Source organism: Pristiophorus japonicus, chromosome 12, assembly GCF_044704955.1.
Source record: "Pristiophorus japonicus isolate sPriJap1 chromosome 12, sPriJap1.hap1, whole genome shotgun sequence".
In the NCBI taxonomy this organism is placed as follows: Eukaryota; Metazoa; Chordata; class Chondrichthyes; family Pristiophoridae; genus Pristiophorus; species Pristiophorus japonicus.
The window spans coordinates 184313470-184333834 of record NC_091988.1 but is presented as its reverse complement, the minus strand read 5'-3'; the positions used below and the strand labels follow the sequence as shown (position 1 = coordinate 184333834).

Here is a 20365-nt window from a genome sequence, read left to right as displayed (position 1 = left end):
GGGGACACTAAAAACACCGGCAATTTAAAACAAATTAAACTTTAAAACGTAAAATCAAATTAAAATTTGGTTGCCGGGCGTGATGATGTACTCCAGTCCCTCCGGTGCCCACCTCTCGCGGAAGGCCGCGAGCGTACCGGTGGACACCGCGTGCAACTGAATGGAGCACAGCTACTGGCTTTTGACATATAATTGGTTTCAGGTGCAATTGGACAACAGTCTGCTGTTGTAGTATCCTGTAATATACTGCATCCATCACAGCAATCAATTTGGAGACAAATGCAAAATACTGCGGATGCTGGAAATCTGAAATAAAAATTGTAGGTATACAAAAATGTTTAGATATTTATCAGATATGAAACATAATTTAACACTTTCCACCTATTAAGGATTTTTCCAGTTCTAAACGTAAAAAGCTGCTATCAAATACACAGAATGTGTTTGTGCATCTATATTTCATTTTCCTTTTAATTAAATTTATATCTATTAATACTTATTGTTTTGATTTTAAAATATTTTCAATGGAACAGGTGGTGATAGCACCTTTTAGAACATGTTTCTCATTTTGACTTTTGCACAATATACCCAGAAAATTAAATGTATAATAATTAATTAAGACAAATTGATGTAAATTCAAAGAATTCAACCAAAGCATGGCAGCATAAAGATATTTACTATTTTTTTGTAATCATTTGTAAGATGATGATGAACTCACAATGGTGCGAGGTAAAGTTATCAGACTGAAGTGGTGTAAGAAGGCAGCCCACTGCAATCTCTCTCAACACCTAGGGGCAGGCAAGAAACGCAGCCTTTCAAGAGTTGCCTGTCAACAAAGAAAAACACACAATGTTCTGTTTGATTTTACCTACTATTTTACAATCATAGCAATTTTTCTCTCCATATTAGAAACTTTCCGAAATACATCAAAGCTCATTGCTTTTTGTTGATAGGCAACGACAGAGTGGTAGTGATGATTGGTGCTTTTTTCTCAAACTGGTGCTTGCAATTTTCTCAGAGTGCGGAGCAAGGGGCTAGTACAATATACATTGAAAAATATAATTTGATTTCATAAACTGTCCAAAATGTACAATCTGTTTAAATCCGACAAGTGACTGTGTCCTGACACCTGAAGAACATTTCATTCTACTGGGAGAATACAATTTTTTTTTAAAGATGTAGAATTTAATTTTTGGGCAGAGTGAACATTGTGGGAAAATTGCCATTTTTTACATTTTCATGGAGCCTTTATTTCTTCTGGTGGGGGAATCAGGAGCAAGGGGTTCTAATCTTAACATTAGATGTAGACAATTCAGAAGTGAAGCATTTTTTTTCCACAAAGGGTCGTAGAAATTTGGAACACTCTCCCCAAAAGGTTGCGAAAGCTGGGAAAATTGGAGCTTTCACGACAGAGCTAGATAACTTTTTGTTCGGCAGGGGTATTAAGGGACATGGATCAAAGGTGGGCAAATGGAGTTGAGGTGCACATCAGCTATGATCTGATTGAATGGCAGAGCCGGCTCTCATCATCATAGGCAGTCCCTTGAAAACAAGGAAGACTTGCTTCCACTCTAAAAGTGAGTTCTCAGATGACTGAACAGTCCAATGTGGGAATTACAGTCTCTGTTACAGGTGGGGCAGACAGTGGTTGAAGGAAAGGGTGGGTGGGGAGTCTGGTTTGCCGCACGCTCCTTCTGCCATCTGCACTTGTTTTCTGCATGATTTCGGCGACGAGACTCGAGGTGCTCAGTACCCTCCCGGAAGCTCTTCCTCCACTTGGGGCAGTCTTGGGCCAGAGATTCCCAGGTGCCGGTGGGAATGTTGCACTTTACCAAGGAGGCTTTGAGGGTGTCCTTGAAACGTTTTCTCTGCCCACCTGGGGCCGTGCAGGAGTTCTGAGTAGAGTACTTGCTTTGGGAGTCTCGTGTCGGGCACGTGGACTATGTGGCCGCCCAACGGAGCTGGTCGAGTGTGGTCAGTGCTTCAATGCTGGGGATGTTGGCCTGAGTGAGAACACTGACATTGGTGTGTCTATTCTCCCAGTGGATTTGCAGGATCTTGTGGAGGCAACGCTGATGGTGGTACTTCAGCGCTTTGAGGTGTTTACTGTATATGGTCCACATCTCTGAGCCATATAGGAGGATGGGTGTCACTACTGCTCTGTAGACCATGAGCTTGGTGCCAGATTTGAAGTCCTGATCTTCAAACACTCTCTTCGTCAGGTGATCGAAGGTGACAGACATTAGTGACGAGGTCCAACACTGCCTCTAGTGTGCCAGAGCAGGCTCGAGGGGCTGAATGGCCTACTCCTGTTCCTCTGGAGACTTCAGCTGCTCTCTTTGGTCAGTTCAACAAATGTGCACTCCAAGAATGGAGCCCTGCCTACCAGGAGGGCATAGTGGGAATTTACAGAAGCATTGTTCATAATTTTCCATTCATTCAAATAAACAGACATAAAATCATAGGGAGCACACCGTTAATTTCCTGATATACACTCCTAGTGACTGGAACTCCATGCTGCAAGTAAGCAGTCATAAAAAAAATTTGACCTATTCTGAAAGCCTGCTGAGCCATTAGAGACGATTTCCTCTTTGTCTTGGTTTCTATTACAAAGGAGGAGAAATTCGTTCGCGCCTCATTTGAGGCAGTAACCCAGGCGGAACGGTAATTTTATCGCCTTGAAAAGTTTGAGCCCTCCGCCCAGAAATTCGTCAGAATTGTCGAAGAACTGACTGGGCTGCTAAATCAGCTGTTGCACATCAGAGCTGGGGTGGACACTAACGGAAATGCCGGCGCTAAATTTAACCGAGTCATTGTGCATGCGCCAAACTCCGATTTCAGATCCCGGGAAAAGCCACGTCTTAAAGGTGCGGCACAGTAATGCACCCATTAAAGTTTTCAAAATCACTTTTTTTCCCGAGCTGTACTCTTATTTCTGTCAGCCGCTGTAAACTCTGAGGCTCACGCACCGTACTGTGTGTGAACGTTGCACTGACTGTGACCTCCTCATCCTTTAAGTAGCCACCAGTTAACGATTCTGCAAGCCTGTACCGACTGTTTTTCCAGACGCTGTTCTTGGCGGCCGCTAAGTGAGGTGGCCACACCTAATTTTCTGTCCGGGGCGCAAGCATAGGCGTTGCACCAGGAATGCATCATGATTCAGACTTGCATTTATATAGTGCCTATCACAACCTCAGGACATCACAAAGTGCTTCTTAGCCAATGAACTACTTTTGAAGTGTATTCATTGCTGTAATGTAGGAAACATGGCAGCCAATGTGTACACAACAAGCACTCACAAATAGCACTGAGATAATGACCAGATAATCTGTTTTAGTGATGTTGATTGAGGAATAAATATTGGCCAGGACACCGGGGAGAACTCCCCTGCTTTTCCTCTAAATAGTGCCATGGAATCTTTTACATCCAACTGAACAGATAGACGGGGCCTCTATTTAACGTCTCATTCAAAAGATGGATGTCTTTCATGTCCAACATTTAATTTTAAAAATCTATCGTTGTAGAAGGAATGGCCCAGAAATTGCGGTTGGAGGCTTCCCGTGAGCGGATGCCTATAACCTGAAAAATGTCTATGAATCTACCTGGTGATTCGGAGACTTGTAGTCCTGGGCCTCTATGCGAAGGCCTGTGTAGAGGCCCACGTATTCGAGGGACTTAGGCGCTTCGTACAGGTCCCTGGGATCACATGGGCCGGCCCAACCAATCCAAGTAGGGGTATTCCTATTCATACTTATGGGAATCACCATAGGTATGAATGAGAATACCCCCAAAAACACACACATACTTAAAATATATATTTTTTTAAATCACGTATTTAAAATGAATCAAAATGGAATTTAATTAATTATTTAAAATATAAACAAAAATTTGAAAAATAAATTTACAATAACAACTTGTATTTATGTAGTGCCTTTAATGTAGTAAAACATCCCAAGGCGCTTCACAGGAGTGTTATAAGACAAAACAAATTAATTTGTCACTCAGCCATATAAGAAGAAATTACGCCAGATGAACAAAGGCTTGGTCAAAGGTCGGTTTTAAGGAGCGTCTTAACAGAGGAACAAGAGGTAGAGAGGTTTAGGGAGGAAGTTCCAGAGCTTGAGGCCTAGGCAACAGAAAGCACAGCCACTGATGGTGTCTAAAAGTAAACTTACCATATTTAACAGTATTTTAAATGATTAAAATTATTGAAAATGTTTTATTTTTCTGTCCTTTTAAAGGTCTGATCAAAGACTATGATCAAAGCAGGCCTTGTGCCTGCTTTTATCAGTCGTAAGAATTTCAAGGGCATTCGCTTGGCAGAAGTTGGGCAAATAGCTCAACTCTCTGCCTGCGGAGACCCTTTACTTCCGGATGCATGCGATCTGTCAAGAGAATTCTTGACACATCGCAAGTTCTGTGTTTAGGCGCATTGCTTTGCATGCCTAAACCCAGAACTTGTGGGGCCCCTATGGGTGCATGTGCACTTTGTACACGCCCGTAGGGGCTGCAAACTCAGGGCCAATATAATAATATATATATATCCTCCACTGTTTGTTTCATAAAAGAAGATTTAAGAAGTTTCAGAGGATATAATTGATCTACAATAACATTAGTCGCACAAGCTAACAAAAGAACACCTGCTTTATATTCAGTACCATATTTAAAATCTCAACCATTGCAAAGATAAGGAATCTAACACTTAGCGCAAACATCAGCCAATTTGCACGCAACAAGGTCCCACAAACAGCACTGAAATAATGACCAAATAACCTGTCGGTTGAGGGATAAATATTGGCTAGTACACTGGGGAGAACTCCCCTGCTCTTCATCGATTGAGATACTGCAGTAAACCAAAAATAAGATCAATTAGTTGGACATTCTCTTTCTGAAAATGCATCAGTACCATCAATGATAAAAATGCAGGTAATGTCAGCAAGACTTGGGTTGTTAATTTGCAAACTTAAAGTGTTGTTCAGGATCAAGGAATCTACTGAATGTCGTGGAATATTTGGATTTCAGGAACTAAAGTACCTCTTCAGATATGTTCCCATATAATCTTTCATTTTAACTAGTGGGACTTGTGATGATATATATTTTAACTGGTTGTCTAATCCTCTGGACCAAGTGCAGTGAACTACAGTGATTGAGCCTGAAGTAAGCAATATAATTCATTATATTTGTTGTATTCTAAATCAATTCCCCTGTATTACAAACTTGAGTGTCTATCTCTTTCATACTGGTGGCCTTGTAACAGAGTTGGCTATTAAGACACATGGTAGAGAACATAAAACAATAAGGATCTATTGTCTAAAGTTACATAAAAGTTCTATATCCTTCTGAGTTTGGTTGTATAATTTGATATGTTTCCAATTTTATTGTCATCTGAAAAACCTGGAGATTGTACTTACTGTATCATCAAGTAAGTCATCAATCCATTTTTGTAATTATAAAATCCTTTTATCTAAAATGCATTCATAGACTGTGCAAATATTGTCTTGTCTCTAGTCAAACTGCCTCAGGCACCTAACTTGCTCAAACAACCACAATCACAATCTGTTAAGTTAATCATGCTAATTCACTCAAATATGGAAAATTAGAAAAGCTACTGGTTCTGTACAAGCAATCCACGCAAAATTGATTCATGTAGACATTCCAATGTTTTGAAAGCTATGAATCAGGAACCAGCAACTGCCACAATGTAAATTAATCAGAATACTCAAACATTTTTTCCAACTTCCTTTTGATTCCTCAGCTAGCTATATACTATATGGCAACTAGGCCCATATAGCAGTGCCTGGTCTCCAGTCATCTTGAACCCCCTTGCCACTGGATCAAGACCTCGCTCAGCTAAGCCCGTGTGGTAGCCAGTGTGCAACGACCACACCACGTTAAAAGAACTCATGCATAGGCATTTTCCACTCCGTTAATATGAAGTTCGGGACCTGGAACATCGGGACCCTCATGGACAACCCCAACAGCCATGGTTGCCCGGGAACTTAGACGCTTTGATATCGACATCGCCGCCCTAAGCGAGACCCGGCAGGCAGGGGAAGGCCAGCTCAAGGAACAAGGTGGAGGTTACACCTTCTTCTGGAAAGGGAAACCAGAGGAAGAATGCCGCCTCCACAGAGTCGGCTTCACCATCAAAAACAAGCTGGTTGACCGCCTCAAAGACTCCCCCTGCGGGGTTAACGAACGCCTCATAATTCTTTGACTCACCTTATCCTGCAACCAGTGTGCCACAGTCATCAGTGAGTATGCCCCAACACTCGATGCAACTGATGAGGCCAATGGTTTTTACACCAACCTCAAAATCCCTGTCCTGCGTCCCCACGGGCATCAAACTGATCCTTCTCGGTGACTTCAATGCCAGGTGACTTCATGCAGGCCGTGATCCTTACCAACAGATCCATCACAGACCCAATCCGCGTCCAGACTGGAGTCAAATGGGGCTGCGTCATCGCCCCAACCCTCTTCTCAATCTTTCTCGCTGCCATGCTCCACCTCACAGTCAACAAGCTCCCCGCTGGAGTGGAACTAAACTACAGAACCAGCGGGAACCTGTTCAATGTGCGCTGTCTCCAGGCCAGATCCAAGACCACCCCAACCTCTGTCGTCGAGCTACAGTACGTGGACGACACCTGCGTCTGTGCACATGCAGAGGCTGAACTCCAGGACATAGTCGACATATTTACTGAGGCGTACAAAAGCATGGGCCTTACGCTAAACATCCGTAAGACATAGGTCCTCCATCAGCCTGTCCTCACCGCACAGCACTGCCCCCCAGTCATCAAGATCCACGGCGCAGCCCTGGACACCGTGGACCACTTCCCATATCTCAGGAACCACCTATCAACAAGAGCAGGCATTGACAATGAGATCCAACACCGCCTCCAGTGCGCCAGTGCAGCCTTCGGCCGCCTGAAGAAAAGAGGCCCTTAAAACTGCCACCAAGCTCATGGTCTACTGGGCTGTAGTAATACCTGCCCTCCTGAATGGCTCAAAGACATGGACCATGTACAGTGGGCACCTCAAGTTGCTGGAGAAATATCACCAACGATGTCTCCGCAAGATCCTACAAATCCCCTGGGAGGACAGGCGCACCAGCATCAGCGCCCTCATTCAGGCTAACATCTCCAGCATTGAAGCACTGACCACACTCGATCAGCTTCGCTGGGCAGGCCACATAGTTCGCATGCCAGACACAAGACTCCCAAAGCAAGTGCTCTATTCGGAGCTCCTTCTTGGCAAACGAGCCAAAGGTGGGCAGCGGAAATGCTACAAGGACACCCTCAAAGCCTCCCTGATAAAGTGCGACATCTCCACTGATCCAGGAGTCCCTGGCCCAAGACCGCTCTAAGTGGAAGAAGTGCATCCGAGAGGGCGCTGAGCACCTCAAGTCTTAGCGCTGAGAGCATGCAGAAATCAAGCACGGGCAGCGGGAAGAGCGTGCGGCAAACCAGTCCCACCCATCCCTTCCCTCAACGACTATCTGTCCTACCTGTGACAGAGTCTGTGGCTCTCTTATTGGACTGTTCAGCCACCAAAGAACTCGCCAGGAGTGGAAGCAAGTCTTCCTCGATTCAGAGGGACTGCCTATGATGATGATGATAATGATATACTATATATAATTTATAACGTACAAAACATACAGAAACTTAAACAATGCACACAAAACCTTTGAAATGCTCATCTACAATCCAATAAATTTACTGACTGAGTGCTGCACGTCAGAGGTGCTGTCTATCAAATGAGACATTAAACTGAGGCCCCGTCTGCCTTAAAGAAAGCAAACATCAGGAAAGGATCAAAACTCAAGCCCCAGGCCTTTGAGATTGGGATAACCATCTGTGGTTAAGGAAATAAGGGATGGTGTCAAATTGAAAGCAAGGGCATACACTGTGGCCAAGACTAGTGGGAGGTCAGAGGATTGGGGAATTTTTAAAATCCAGCAAAGAATGACTAAAATAGGGAAGATAAGTTATGAAAATAAACTAGTATGAAATATAAAGACAGATAGTAAGAGTTTCTACAGGTACATAAAAAGTAAAAGAGTGGCTAAAGTAAATGTTGGTCCCCTAGAGGATGAGATTGGGGAATTAATAATGGGTAATAGGGAAATGCCAGAGACTTTGAACAAATATTTTGTAATAGTCTTCATGGTAGAAGACACTAAAAACATCCCAATAGTGGATAATCAAGGGGCTATAGGGAGGGAGGAACTTAATACAATCACTATTACGAAAGAAGTAGTACTCGGTAAAATAATGTGACTCAAGGCGGACAATTCCCCTGGACCTGATGGCTTGCATCCTAGGGCCTTAAAAGAAATGGCTGCAGAGATAATGGATGCATTGGTTGAAATCTACCAAAATTCCCTGGATTCTGGGGCGGTCCCAGCAGATTGGAAAACCGCAAATGTAACGCCCCTATTTTAAAAAGGGGGCAGACAAAAAGCAGGAAATTATAGGACAGTTAGCCTCACATCTGTCATTGGGAAAATACTGGAGTCCATTATTAAGGAAACAGTGGCAGGACATTTGGAAAAGCATATTTCAATCAAGCAAAGTCAGCATAGTTTTACGAAAGGGAAATCATGTTTGACAAATTTGCTGGAGTTCTTTGAGGATGTAACAAGCAGGGTGGATAAGGGGGAACCAGTGGATGTGGTGTATTTGGATTTCCAGAAGGCATTCAATAAAGTGCCACATAAAAGGTTACTACACAAGATAAAAGTTCACGGGGTTGAGGTTAATATATAAAGATGGATAGAGGATTGGCTAATTAACAGAGAGTCGGGATAAATGGGTCATTTTCCAGTTGGCAAACAGGAACTAGTGGGGTGCCGCAGGGTTCGGTGCTGGAGTCTCAACTATTTACATTCTATATTACTGACTTGGTTGGAGGGACCGAGTGCAATGTAGCCAAATTTGCTGATGATACCCAAAGATGGGTGGGAGAGCAAATTGTGAGGAGGACACAAAAAATCTGCAAAGGGATATAGACAGGCTAAGTGACTGTGCAAAGATTTGGCAGATGGAGTATAATGTGAGAAAATGTGAGGTTATCCACTTTGGCAGAAAAAATAGAAAAGCAAATTATAATTTAAATGGAGAAAAATACAAAGTGCTGCAGTACAGAGGGACCTGGGGCTAGAACCTCCACTTTTGAGCTTATCGCCCCAAAATAGGCGTTATTTCCGGCGTGGGCATTAAAAAAGGGTTTACAGATCACCGGCTTCTCGCCCATTCTCAAACCACCTAGTTTACATTTATGAAAATGGGCGTTACCGCGAGCAATATCAAATGGGCGGTAGCGTTCAATTTTTCTGACCTTCTGCCGTAAAGTGTGGCCGTCCTTGGCAATGGCATGGCAACACTTGATTCCCGCAATTCAGGAGGTCACGGGTCATCATGACATGCGCAGAAGAGGAGACAGAGCGAGAGAGGGAGCTCCGAGAAACTGAAAGCAAGTGTGGCTGTGGTGTGTGCTTGTTGGGCTGTTGTGGAAGGAACGACGGAGATTCACCAAAGCCGCAGCAAAAAGCCTACTAAGCCCCAAGAACATATTTGTTGGACAAAAACTTGGTGCCAACTAAGATATAACATGGAAGAGATGGAGGAGGCCCTGGAGAGCTGGTAGCCAGGAACACTGGTGGCAGAGGGTTCCCAGTGGTTCCGGAGTGCCGCACTGCACCCCAAGGTGACACACCCCCTTTGCCAACCACACGAGAGAGCCAGCAGCAACATCTTGCTTATGGCTCGGAGCACGCTCCTATCTTGGGACCATCATCTCCCGTATCCATCCAAGCTGCGTTTCGGCCATCACCCCTCCACCCCCCCGCCCCCCCCCACCAATGAAGCACCGCCTGGGGACCTCCTCAGCCAGGCGGCTTGGAGTCAGGAGGGTAAGGGTAAGGGTTAGAGGTGGGGAGGAGAAGCGGGCTGATGATTTCAGACTAATGTTCGGTTTAAATGTTTTTTTATTTAACAAAACCTTGCAGCACATTGGCTCAGATAGCTGCACCATTACACACTGGTGATTCCTCATCAAAGGGTATAATCACACTTAGTTAAAGTTTAAGTTGATTGAAATTGTCACCAAGGTGATGCCCACCATTGATTTATGACCTGCACACCCAGCAGGTTGTCAGCATTATAAATAATTCCAATGTTCTTTCAGGCAAAGTGACCATTGATGAGCTCCTGACGTAAGGCTCTTGCAGCTATCATGCCACCATGGGCCCTTTCATGCGGTAGACAGGGGGGTGGGGGCATAGCTTCAGTGTCAACCTGATTGTCTGGCCCGATGTCAGTGTCCACCTCCTCCTCCTCCTCTTCCTCTCTCTGGTGACCTGAAAAGAACCCAAGGTGTAGAACGACAGTGCCGCGGTGACTTTGACCTCGACGGACAGTGCAGTTCTGATGGTGCTGGCAGGCTGCAGATCTGCCCTTATCAGCTGGCATACCTCAGTGATAACCTCTTTGTGGAAGCGCAGTCTCTGAAGGCTTCTCCTTGTACTTGCGGGAGGTGTAACATCTGTTCCTCCTCATCTGTCTGTCACTTCGTTCATTGGCCACATAATGCAGTGCAGCGTTCCTTCGGCGATGTCGAGTCTGCTGCATGTATTTGGTCACCAAGAGAGGGTGAGAAAGAACAGGGCCCATTGCAGTAGCTCTCTGTTTTCCATCGATTGCTCACAAACAAGGAATGTCCCGACGAACACACCTCTTCAATTCCGATTGGTCACAGTGTGCTCAAGACGTTTTTAGAGATGTTCATATCAACTCCAGCGCCCTGCAGAGTACATCCTAACTCCGCTGAGGTTGAAGCACATCAGCCTTTTAAAGGACGTGACATGTCATCTACAACATGGAGTCCATAATGGTTTGATTCGTCCCAGTTAGTTCCACTTTCTGTGGACGTTTTTTTGAGCGAGCGATATTGTGGACGAAATGTGTGCGAGGTGGTGAAATTGATGATGGGCGATCTCCATGGACACTAGTTTGGGTAAATATGCTCTTAACGACAAAAAACAATCGTCGAGCGTTAATATTGAATCTCGGTGATAATTCCGTGCGGAAAGTAACACTGGGCGATATTATGGGCATTGAGTTCGCCCATTCTCCTGATTCCGCCCCAAAAAAGTGGGCGGGCAGTAATATTTTTTCTTGACATTAAGCACATGGGGAAAGTAACACTCGGCAATAAGTTTCTGAAAAATGCCCGCCAGTTTCCATTTTGTGCCAAAATGGGCGATATATGGGCGTTGTACGTCATTTCAGTGGTAAAATGCCATTAAGTGGGCGTTAAGCAGGCAAAAAAAGTGGAGGTTCTAGCCCCTGGGGTCCTTGTGCATGAAACACAAAATATTAGTGTGCAAGTACAGCAAGTAATCAGGAAGGAAAATAGAATGTTGGCCTTTATTGCAAGGGGGATAGAGTATAAAAGCAGAGAAGTCCTGCTACAACTGTACAGGTTATTGGCGAGGCCACACCCAGAGTACTGCATACATCAGGAGCTTACTATCAGCAAGGGCAGACATAGACAAGGTCCAACACCACCTCCAGTGTGCCAGCACAGCCTTCGGTCGCCTGAGGAAGAGAGTGTTTGAAGATCAGGACCGCAAATCTGGCACAAAGTTTATGGTCTACAGGGCTGTAGTGATATCTGGCCTCCTGTATGGCTCAGAGACGTGGACCATAGACAGTAGACATCTCAAATCGCTGGAGAAATACCACCACCAATGTCTCCGCAAGATCCTGCAAATCCCCTGGGAGGATAGACACACCATCTGTGTTCTCGACCAGGCCAACATCCTCAGCATCGAAGCATTGACTACACTCAACCAGTTCTGTTGGGCATGCCACATTGGCCGCATGCTCGACATGAGACTCCCTAAGTAAGCACTCTACTCACAACTCCTACAAGGCAAGCGAGCCCCAGTGGGCAGAGACATTTTTCAAGGACACCTTTAAAGCCTCCTTGATAAAGTGCAACATCCCCACTGACACCTGGGAATTCCTGGCCAAAGACCGCCCTAAATAGAGGAAGAGCATCCGGGAGGGCACTGAACACATCGAGTCTTGTCGCCGAGAGCATGCAGAAAACAAGCACAGGCAGCGGAAGGAGCGTGCGGCAAACCAGTCCCACTCACCCTTTCCTTCAACTACTGTCTGTCCCACCTGTGACAGAGACTGTAATTCCCGTATTGGACTGTACAGTCACCTGAGAACTTGCTTTTAGAGTGGAAGCAAGTCTTCCTCGATTTTGAGGGAATGCATACAGTTTTGATCTCCGTATTTAAGAAAGGATATACTTGCATTGGAGGCTGTTCAGAAAAGATTCACTAGGTTGATTCTGGAGATGAGGGTGTTGACTTATGAAGATAGGTTGAGTAAGTTGGGCCTATACTCATTGGAGTTCAGAAGAATGAGAGGTGATCTTACCGAAACATATAAGATAATGAGGGAGCTCGACAAGGTGGATGCAGAGAGGATATTTCCACTCATAGGGGAAACTAAAACTCGGGGACATAGTCTCAGAATAAGAGGCAGCCCATTTAAAACTGAGATGAGGAGGAATTTCTTCTCTCAGAGGGTTGTAACTCTGTGCAATTCTCTGCCCCAGAGAGCTATGGAGGCTGGGTCATTGAATATATTTAAGGTAGAAATAGACAGATTTTTGAGCGATAAGGGAATAAGGGGTTATGAGGAGCGGGCAGGGAAGTGGAGCTGAGTCCACAATCAGATCAGCCATGATCTTATTAAATGGCAGAGCAGGCTCGAGGGTCCAAATGGCCTACTCCTGCTCCTATTTCTTATGTTCTTGTGTTCTCAGATTTACATAAACGATCCCATGGCACTATTTCAAAGAAGAGCAAAGGAGTTATCTCTGGTATCCTGGCCAATACTTATTCCTCAATCGACATAATGATCAGATAATCTTTTTTTTATCACATTGCTGTTTGTGGGAGTTGCCACGTTTCCCACATTACATTAAATTGTTTTGAGATGTCCGGTGGCCGTGAAAAGCACTATATAAATGCAAGTCTTTCTTTTACTAACTCCTCTCTCCCTGACCATGTATCCCTGCCTCTAACATTCCAGCTGCAGCATTAGAATCCTCTAGTTTTGTGCTGCCGTCCCCCTTCTCCTCAAGAAAATAGTGGTTGTAACAGGGAAAAAAATTCTTAACCAATTCTTTCTCAGTAATGGAATTCATCTGTGCAAACCTTATTTTCATACTGCAAAAGTAATTAAAGCAAACAGCTGTGCAGCATCTGTTTAAACTTCATTAAACATTAGTAAGAAGCTTCAATGATTCATAATACTTTAATCGAAATTGCAATCTGCGTATCTCACTAATCAACATTCAGATCGCAATGAGTGCCTCCAGATGGTAGCATCACAATCTTTCTGTCAACACATTCATTCTCTTAGCACAGACATATCGACAGACTAACCTACTTCATAGTCAGTGAAAGCCAAATTAGCAGATCGCTTGTTTGAAAGTAATTATAGGGAACAGGCATTCTCTTGTGATATCAGAATTATCCAGTGGCTAAATTTATAGCACAAATTTTAACAGCTAATTTTAAATTTTGTAATATCTGTACTACTCAAGTTCCTTGTAAGCTAAAATAATTTGATGTCTGGACTTATCTATTTGTCTGCAATGACGGCAAGGAAAATTATACCCGGGGTTTTGAAATTAAACTTCTGGGTTGATGATAACAAATTTCTGATACTTGTCAATGTGATCTTAAAATGATTGACCAGATTACTATCTCTTTCATCTCATCAACCTTTACGTTGTTTCCTTCCAGCAACAGTTGCACAAACTGGATAGCTTGAGTACTTCCAACAGCTGCGTTGCTCATGTATTAATCAGCAGAATATTGGGTCGAAAATCGTCTCTGATGGTGGTCTGCGATACGCAGCACCTGGTATTCAGTGTCATTGACTGCTATGGAACCGAGTATCATGCATTGGGTATAATGGGCATTCGATATGATACCGCCCATTGTACACCACCACTCGAAACGAATTTCTCAGCCAAAGTAATTTCGCAAGGAGTTTTCATTATGGCAGAGTGCCTCAATCATCTTATCCCAGATTTTCTTTATCTTCTCTTTAAAGATTAATTCAATAAGCACAGTAATATAGTATTAAGAGTTAAAAGTTATTTTTTTCCCTGCAGGGGCTGTGGTCATTGCCTTTGTGATTTGTTGGCTTCCATATCACATTCGCCGACTGATGTTCTGTTATGTCCCCAAACATCTCTGGACAGAGTGAGTACTCAAATGACAAGAGTCCTAGTTTGATGACAATATTCACATTTAATATTGTATGAGGAAAACATGGGTGACATTTTCATTATTTTTGTATGTATTTTGTTATGATTCATACAGCATATTACTCAGTTTATGAATGAATGAATGTACTGAGCAAATTAAGTGGTTTAAATATTGAGTTTATTGATCCAAACTGAGTTAAACTTCTCAAACCCAAATCCAGAACTGAGCCACTAATGTCTCATTTTCCTACTTCATAATCGATGCATGTAAAAGACTTCGATTTACTAATTTGGTCTAGTGTCTGTGACTAGATTTGAAAAAATTCCATCTCATTGCTTGGTGCCTTCATTTTAATTCACTTTGTACAGTAAATAATAATTGTTACAAATCAACTCTTCCCAGCAATCGGGTGCAAGACTGTCCTTTCATACGTGGGATCTAGGTATGACTGATAGGAAGAAAGCCGATATAAAATCAGCTCAGGCCAACTGAAGATTGTTAGTAGTGAATAGGAATCTGCAGCAAAAATCTGCACTGTGCCTGCCTAGAAATGTTCGTGAAGTGTAAAGTGAAATTCTATTATATTCTTTAGCTAAATTAGGACAATAAAAAACAAATTCTCCTCTACTCAATGGGGATGAAATTGCTCTTTGTCAAAAGCGCGAAACAGTGAATCAGGAGCCCATTTTACACCGCGACCGACTTAATTTTTTTCCCATTATAGTCAATGGCTTCATTTGGTTTCACTGTTCACTAACACTATAGAGTCAATGCAACGCCTCAAATTTAAAATTCTCATCCTGTGTTCAAATCCCTCCCTTCCTATCTCTGCGACCTCCTCCAGCCCTAAGCTCTGGAATTCCCTGCCTAAACCTCTCAGCTTCTTTGCTTGTCACTCCTCCTTCAAGGTGCTCCTTAAACCTATCTCTTTGACCAAGCTTTTGGTCACCTGCCCTAATTTCTCCTTGTGTGGTTCGGTGTCAAATTTTCATCTCATAACACTCCTGTGAAACGCCTTAGGACATTTCACTACGTTAAAGGCGCTTTATAAATACAATTTGCTCTTGTTAAAGGTGATCTATAATTGAAAGTTGTTATTGTATAGATGCACCTTAAGAAATCAAAGTACAATTGGATGGTAGGCTGGGAGTGTTGGGGTGCTGAAGAGATTAGCTTCAATGGAACAAATGGCCTTTTCTTCTCCTTGATTGTTCGTATGTGAAACTATTTTTGTGAAGTGATTGTATATTGCCAGAATGGTCTGATTTGATATGATTGAAGAGTTATTCCAATTTTGATCACTGTGACCTCTATCCTGTAAAACCTCTTTAGGAAGCCCAGTGCCCCAGTGGCATTCAGTGGCAATTTCAGTGAAGTATTTATTCACATAATTAGACACATTTGTCAATATTGTGGTGAACTGGCGAGCCGCAAGCTGTGAATTATTGCAGCACGAGCTTGGGAATCTAAATTTCATACTTTATAATAATGTCACTGAATCTCTAAGTGATGGCTGACTGCTGCGATTGATGCATCTTTTCACTTGCACTGGTAGTTATGAAAAATATTTTTTTTCTTGTGATTAACTGATCATGTTCAGCTTTTGTAGCAGGGGAATTAAAGATGAGGGAATCCAAATGAAACACAATACATGCATCGCATTTTTATGAGGTTGGTGTATGGTGGAACTGAGTACAGTATTTGGGAAAAGTAACGAGTCAAAAGATAGAGTAAGATTGCTAAAATGTTAAATCATGCCATGTTCCAACTATTATCGAATCCAGTTATACATTTAATTTTGAATCAGAGATAAATTACATTTCAAGCCACCGATTGCTGTTGGCCCTGGTAGCAAATAAACACTTTTCCTCTGTTCTCTATGTTAACCTGGGCATTAACCCATTTATCATAAGCAGGTTGATACATCTGCTAAAATAGTAGCAGAATATCACCTGTGTTCATTCACAAATATTGTTGACAGTAATTTAAAATAATCAGTAACTTCAGAGCATAGCTATATATCTTTTTTTTAAATTCATTCACGGGATGTGGGTGTCACTGGCAAGGCCACAATTTATTGCCCATCCCTCATTGCCCTCGAGAAAATGGTGGTGAGCCGCCTACTTGAATGGTTTGCTCGGCCATTTCAGAGGGACGGTTAAGAGTCAACCACATTGCTGTGGGTCTGGAGTCACCTATAGTGGGTAAGGACAGTTGATATCCTTCACTATAGGACATTAGTGAACCAGATGGGTTGTTACAAAAATACAGTAGTTTTGGGGTCACCATTCCACAGCTGCTGTGGTGGGATTTGAACTTGTGTCTGGACCATTAGTCTGGCACATAACTAATACACTGAGAGGCCCACTCAGGGATAAAAGTAAGAAATTTAGAAATCAGCTAAATGGAAATGAAGAAGGAAATGTTGGAAATAGATATTGAGCGCAGATAAAGCGACTATACCTGGAACACTTTACTGCAATGGATGCTGGTGCTGGGAGGTGGAGGAACTGTTCGAATCCCGGGAAGGCAGGTTAATGTTGTAGGTATAGTCCCTGCATCAGCATCATGTATTTCTAACATTCCTTTTTCATTTCCCTTTAGCTTATCTCTAATGGCCTTACCTTTTTCCTTGGGTGGACCTCTCAGTGTATTAGTTATTTGTACATTTTTTTGGATCTTTAATGTCTTCCTGACTAAAATTATATTATTTTATATGGTCTAACTTACTCCTGCGTTTCTTTGCAATCTGCAGGTCAACCTTAAATTCCTGGGATTGGTGTATCTGTTTTTTTTTTTCCTTCCTCTCTCCTTTTTTCCGGTTTTATTAATATTTTTCTTTATCTTTCTTTTTTCACTTCTAACGAAAATTTCTGCTGAAATGCTGATCTGTCTTTTCTCTTACAAATTCTGGCTGACAATGCTGTGTTTTTCCATTATATACCCATTTACCTAACTCATTTTCTATTTGTCAATTAACTTTCTTTCCAAACTGCTACATTTCATTTTATACCAACTGCCTGAATTTTTCTAATGAGCCTATTGTGAGACATCATGTTAAACACCTTCTGGAAATCCATATACATCATATCTACTGCATAGTGTTTTTTTGCCAGACTAGTAATCCAGAGGCCTGGGCTAATGATCTGGAGACATGAGTTCAAATCCCACCAGGAGAGCTGGGGAATTTAAATTCAATTAAGTCAATAAATCTGGAATAAAAACTGGTATCAGTAATGGTGACCATTTATCTACCAGATTGTCATAAAACCTATCTGATTCACTAATGTCCTTACCTGGCCTAGATGTGACTCCAGACCCACAGCAATATGGTTGACTCTTAACTGCCCTCTGAAATGGCCTAGCAAGCCACTCAGTTATATCACCACCTTATCAAGGGAAATTAGGGATGGGCAGTAAATGCTGGGATTGTCTGTGATGCCCACATCCCATGAACGAATAAATTATCTATCCAATCGATCTTATATTTGTCTTTAACAAATTCATGCTGACTATCTTTTATTGACCCATACATGCTCACTAAATGTTCACTAATTTTATCTCAAATGAAAAGGATTATAACGTAATTATTTAGAAATTTTTAAAGAGACTAAAACTAGCAGAAAGGGAGTACTTAAGCAAATAAGTGCGGGCGATTTTAACCCTACTTGCTCAGCAAAAACCCAGAAGGTGGGCAGCTAAAATCGGCGGGGTTCTTACCTGTCCAAAAGCCGCCATGATCTCAACATCTACAATTTTAACCTGCTCTCCTGAGCAGGCAGCAAGGACACACACCCGGAACCAATAGGGTCCTTCTTTACTATGCATGTTGTGGCCCAATGACATCAATGAGACCCAACTGTAATTTTAACTCGGGCCTGAGCGGGGAATCCACCTGGAGATAAAATCGGGGCCAAGCTTGTTTCCTACACTTTCATTCAAATACGAACTAAATAGATTTACTTCAGAAAGTAATATTTTGGGATACAGTATAAGAGTAATTTGAGACATGACATATGGCAAGTGTAGCAGGCTTGGGAGAAAGAGATGAATTTGGACTTATGGTTCCAAAAGCTTTCCACTACTGGGAGATTGCCTCGCCTCATGTCTAATTGATAGTGATTGATTGCCATGATTAGGCAACAACTCCACTAGTATCATGCAGTATCATGCGACTACCAGGATGGTCGATAAGGAATTAGAAGGATCTTGGTCTTTTGTTGTCTAGCAATTCCTGTGTTCCTTCCACTTTAACTTATGAAGAGACTCACAGAATGAAACCTCTTTTCAAAGAGAAAATAAGATTATGAGCAACCTCGCTGCAAGTCTTTAAATGCTGAACGGCATTAATAATGTACTTGTAAGCAGGTTACTTAAATGAAACCTTGGTTGTAGAGCTCGAAGATAAACAGAATTAGTAAGCTTCAGCTGAGACTTTGGCCAGCGTGGAGGACAAACTCTATTTTGTAATTTCTTTGAAGATTAATAAAATTTCCCCTCCCCTGACTAGTAGTATGGATAATAACATATCAAAAACTAGTTAATACACATCAGTTAAGTCTATTAGAAAAGAGCTGGACAAATATTTGGTTTCAAAGATAAGCAGAGATAAAAAAATACTCTATGGCACACTATAGCTGAAGGAGTTGTAGATCTATGAAGATTAAATCTTTCTGGGTCGACGGCTGGCAGATTGGAATCCTGCTGTATTTTGTATCTTTAAAGGGCCACAAAGAAATTTGACAAGAGTTTTCTGCTTTTTATGTTTATCTGTGGTTAGTCCATGTACTCCGGAGTTAAGTTTGGAGAAGGGTGTCACTAGACCCATCTATTTCCAAGAAGAGGATCCTACAATGTTTACACAGTTTGAAAGTTGACATGTTACGGCTAACTACAATTTCAGATGGGTTCTGTATATTATAACTTTGTCAAATTCACTTGCAACTCTCCTTTTTAGTAAGAATGATTCTTGCATCCACAAAATACTGCACAGTATATTCTTAATCTATGTTTGTTATTAATTTTTGCTGCATTTTGTAATCTTAATTCCTATATCACTTCTTGCAGATTTCTCTACGATTTCTATCATTACTTCTACATGGTGACAAATATCCTCTTCTACATCAGTTCCACTATCAACCCTATCCTGTACAACTTGGTCTCTGCAAATTTCAGGCAGAACTTCTTCTCAACGCTCAGCACCTTCTGTCTTCTCAGGCGGCATAAGGCAAAGATTCCTGCACTCAGCAGAAAGTCAAACAGCATTTCCAGCAATCATACTTACTCCAGTAATGTCACCAGGGAAACCATGTACTAGCAGATTCTAATGGGGTCAAATAGCTCAAGAAGCAGGGGGGAAAACTAATGAGATTAATAATTACTATCATGACTTGTGGAGGTAATCACGTTCGTGAGAAGTTTTTCTGCAGCAATGAGAGTTTTAAAAAATAATTTCACAGAGGAGCTTTGCAAAAATTGAAAGACACCATTTTCTGAGTGATATCTATTGCTATCCTGTTAGGGTGAAAATGCTCAGAATGTGACCAAAAAATTGGCCCCGCACCGGTGCCTATATTTGTATCATTCTGCACTTTCACAGTAAATTCCTAGTGAACTTCAAATAAATCCCTGGCCATGAATCAAATATTACCCATTGGCTGAGGCTTTTTGTGTGTGTCTAGCAGGATGCCCAAGAATGCATAACAGAAAATCAATGTTATTTTTATTTTTTTTTTTAAAGTGACTGTAATTTCTCATGGTTCATGTAGGAGATAATCAATGGCAGTGTGAAAATATTACTCTTCTTGCAATGCGCACATATCTTTGAAATTCCTCCTTTGTTAACTGTGAAAGGGTTAATTTTTTTTAAATGGCAGGATTTATATTGTTTAAAACTATTTGGTAAAAACCACGATGAGTAGAATGACAGACGTTTCTAAACCAGAAACTGCAATTGTTGTACTGCAGTACTTTTTAAAAAATAATATTGCAGACTAACTTGGTTGAATCCTAACCCTTTAACCATTATTACATATATTTTCATTGAGAGTCAGCCATGGCCCAGTG

General features: G+C 42.1%; 1 protein-coding gene across 1 annotated transcript in view; it reads left to right on the top strand.

Moving 5' to 3' along the window:
* Positions 1–19616, top strand: part of ntsr1 (neurotensin receptor 1 (high affinity)) — a 75107-nt gene extending 55491 nt beyond the window's left edge. Inside the window, exons 3-4 of the mRNA XM_070895092.1 lie at positions 14203–14293; positions 19367–19616. Coding sequence (XP_070751193.1) covers positions 14203–14293; positions 19367–19616 — 341 coding nt within the window. The remainder of the gene's footprint in view (positions 1–14202; positions 14294–19366) is intronic.
* The last annotated feature ends 749 nt before the right edge of the window (positions 19617–20365 follow it).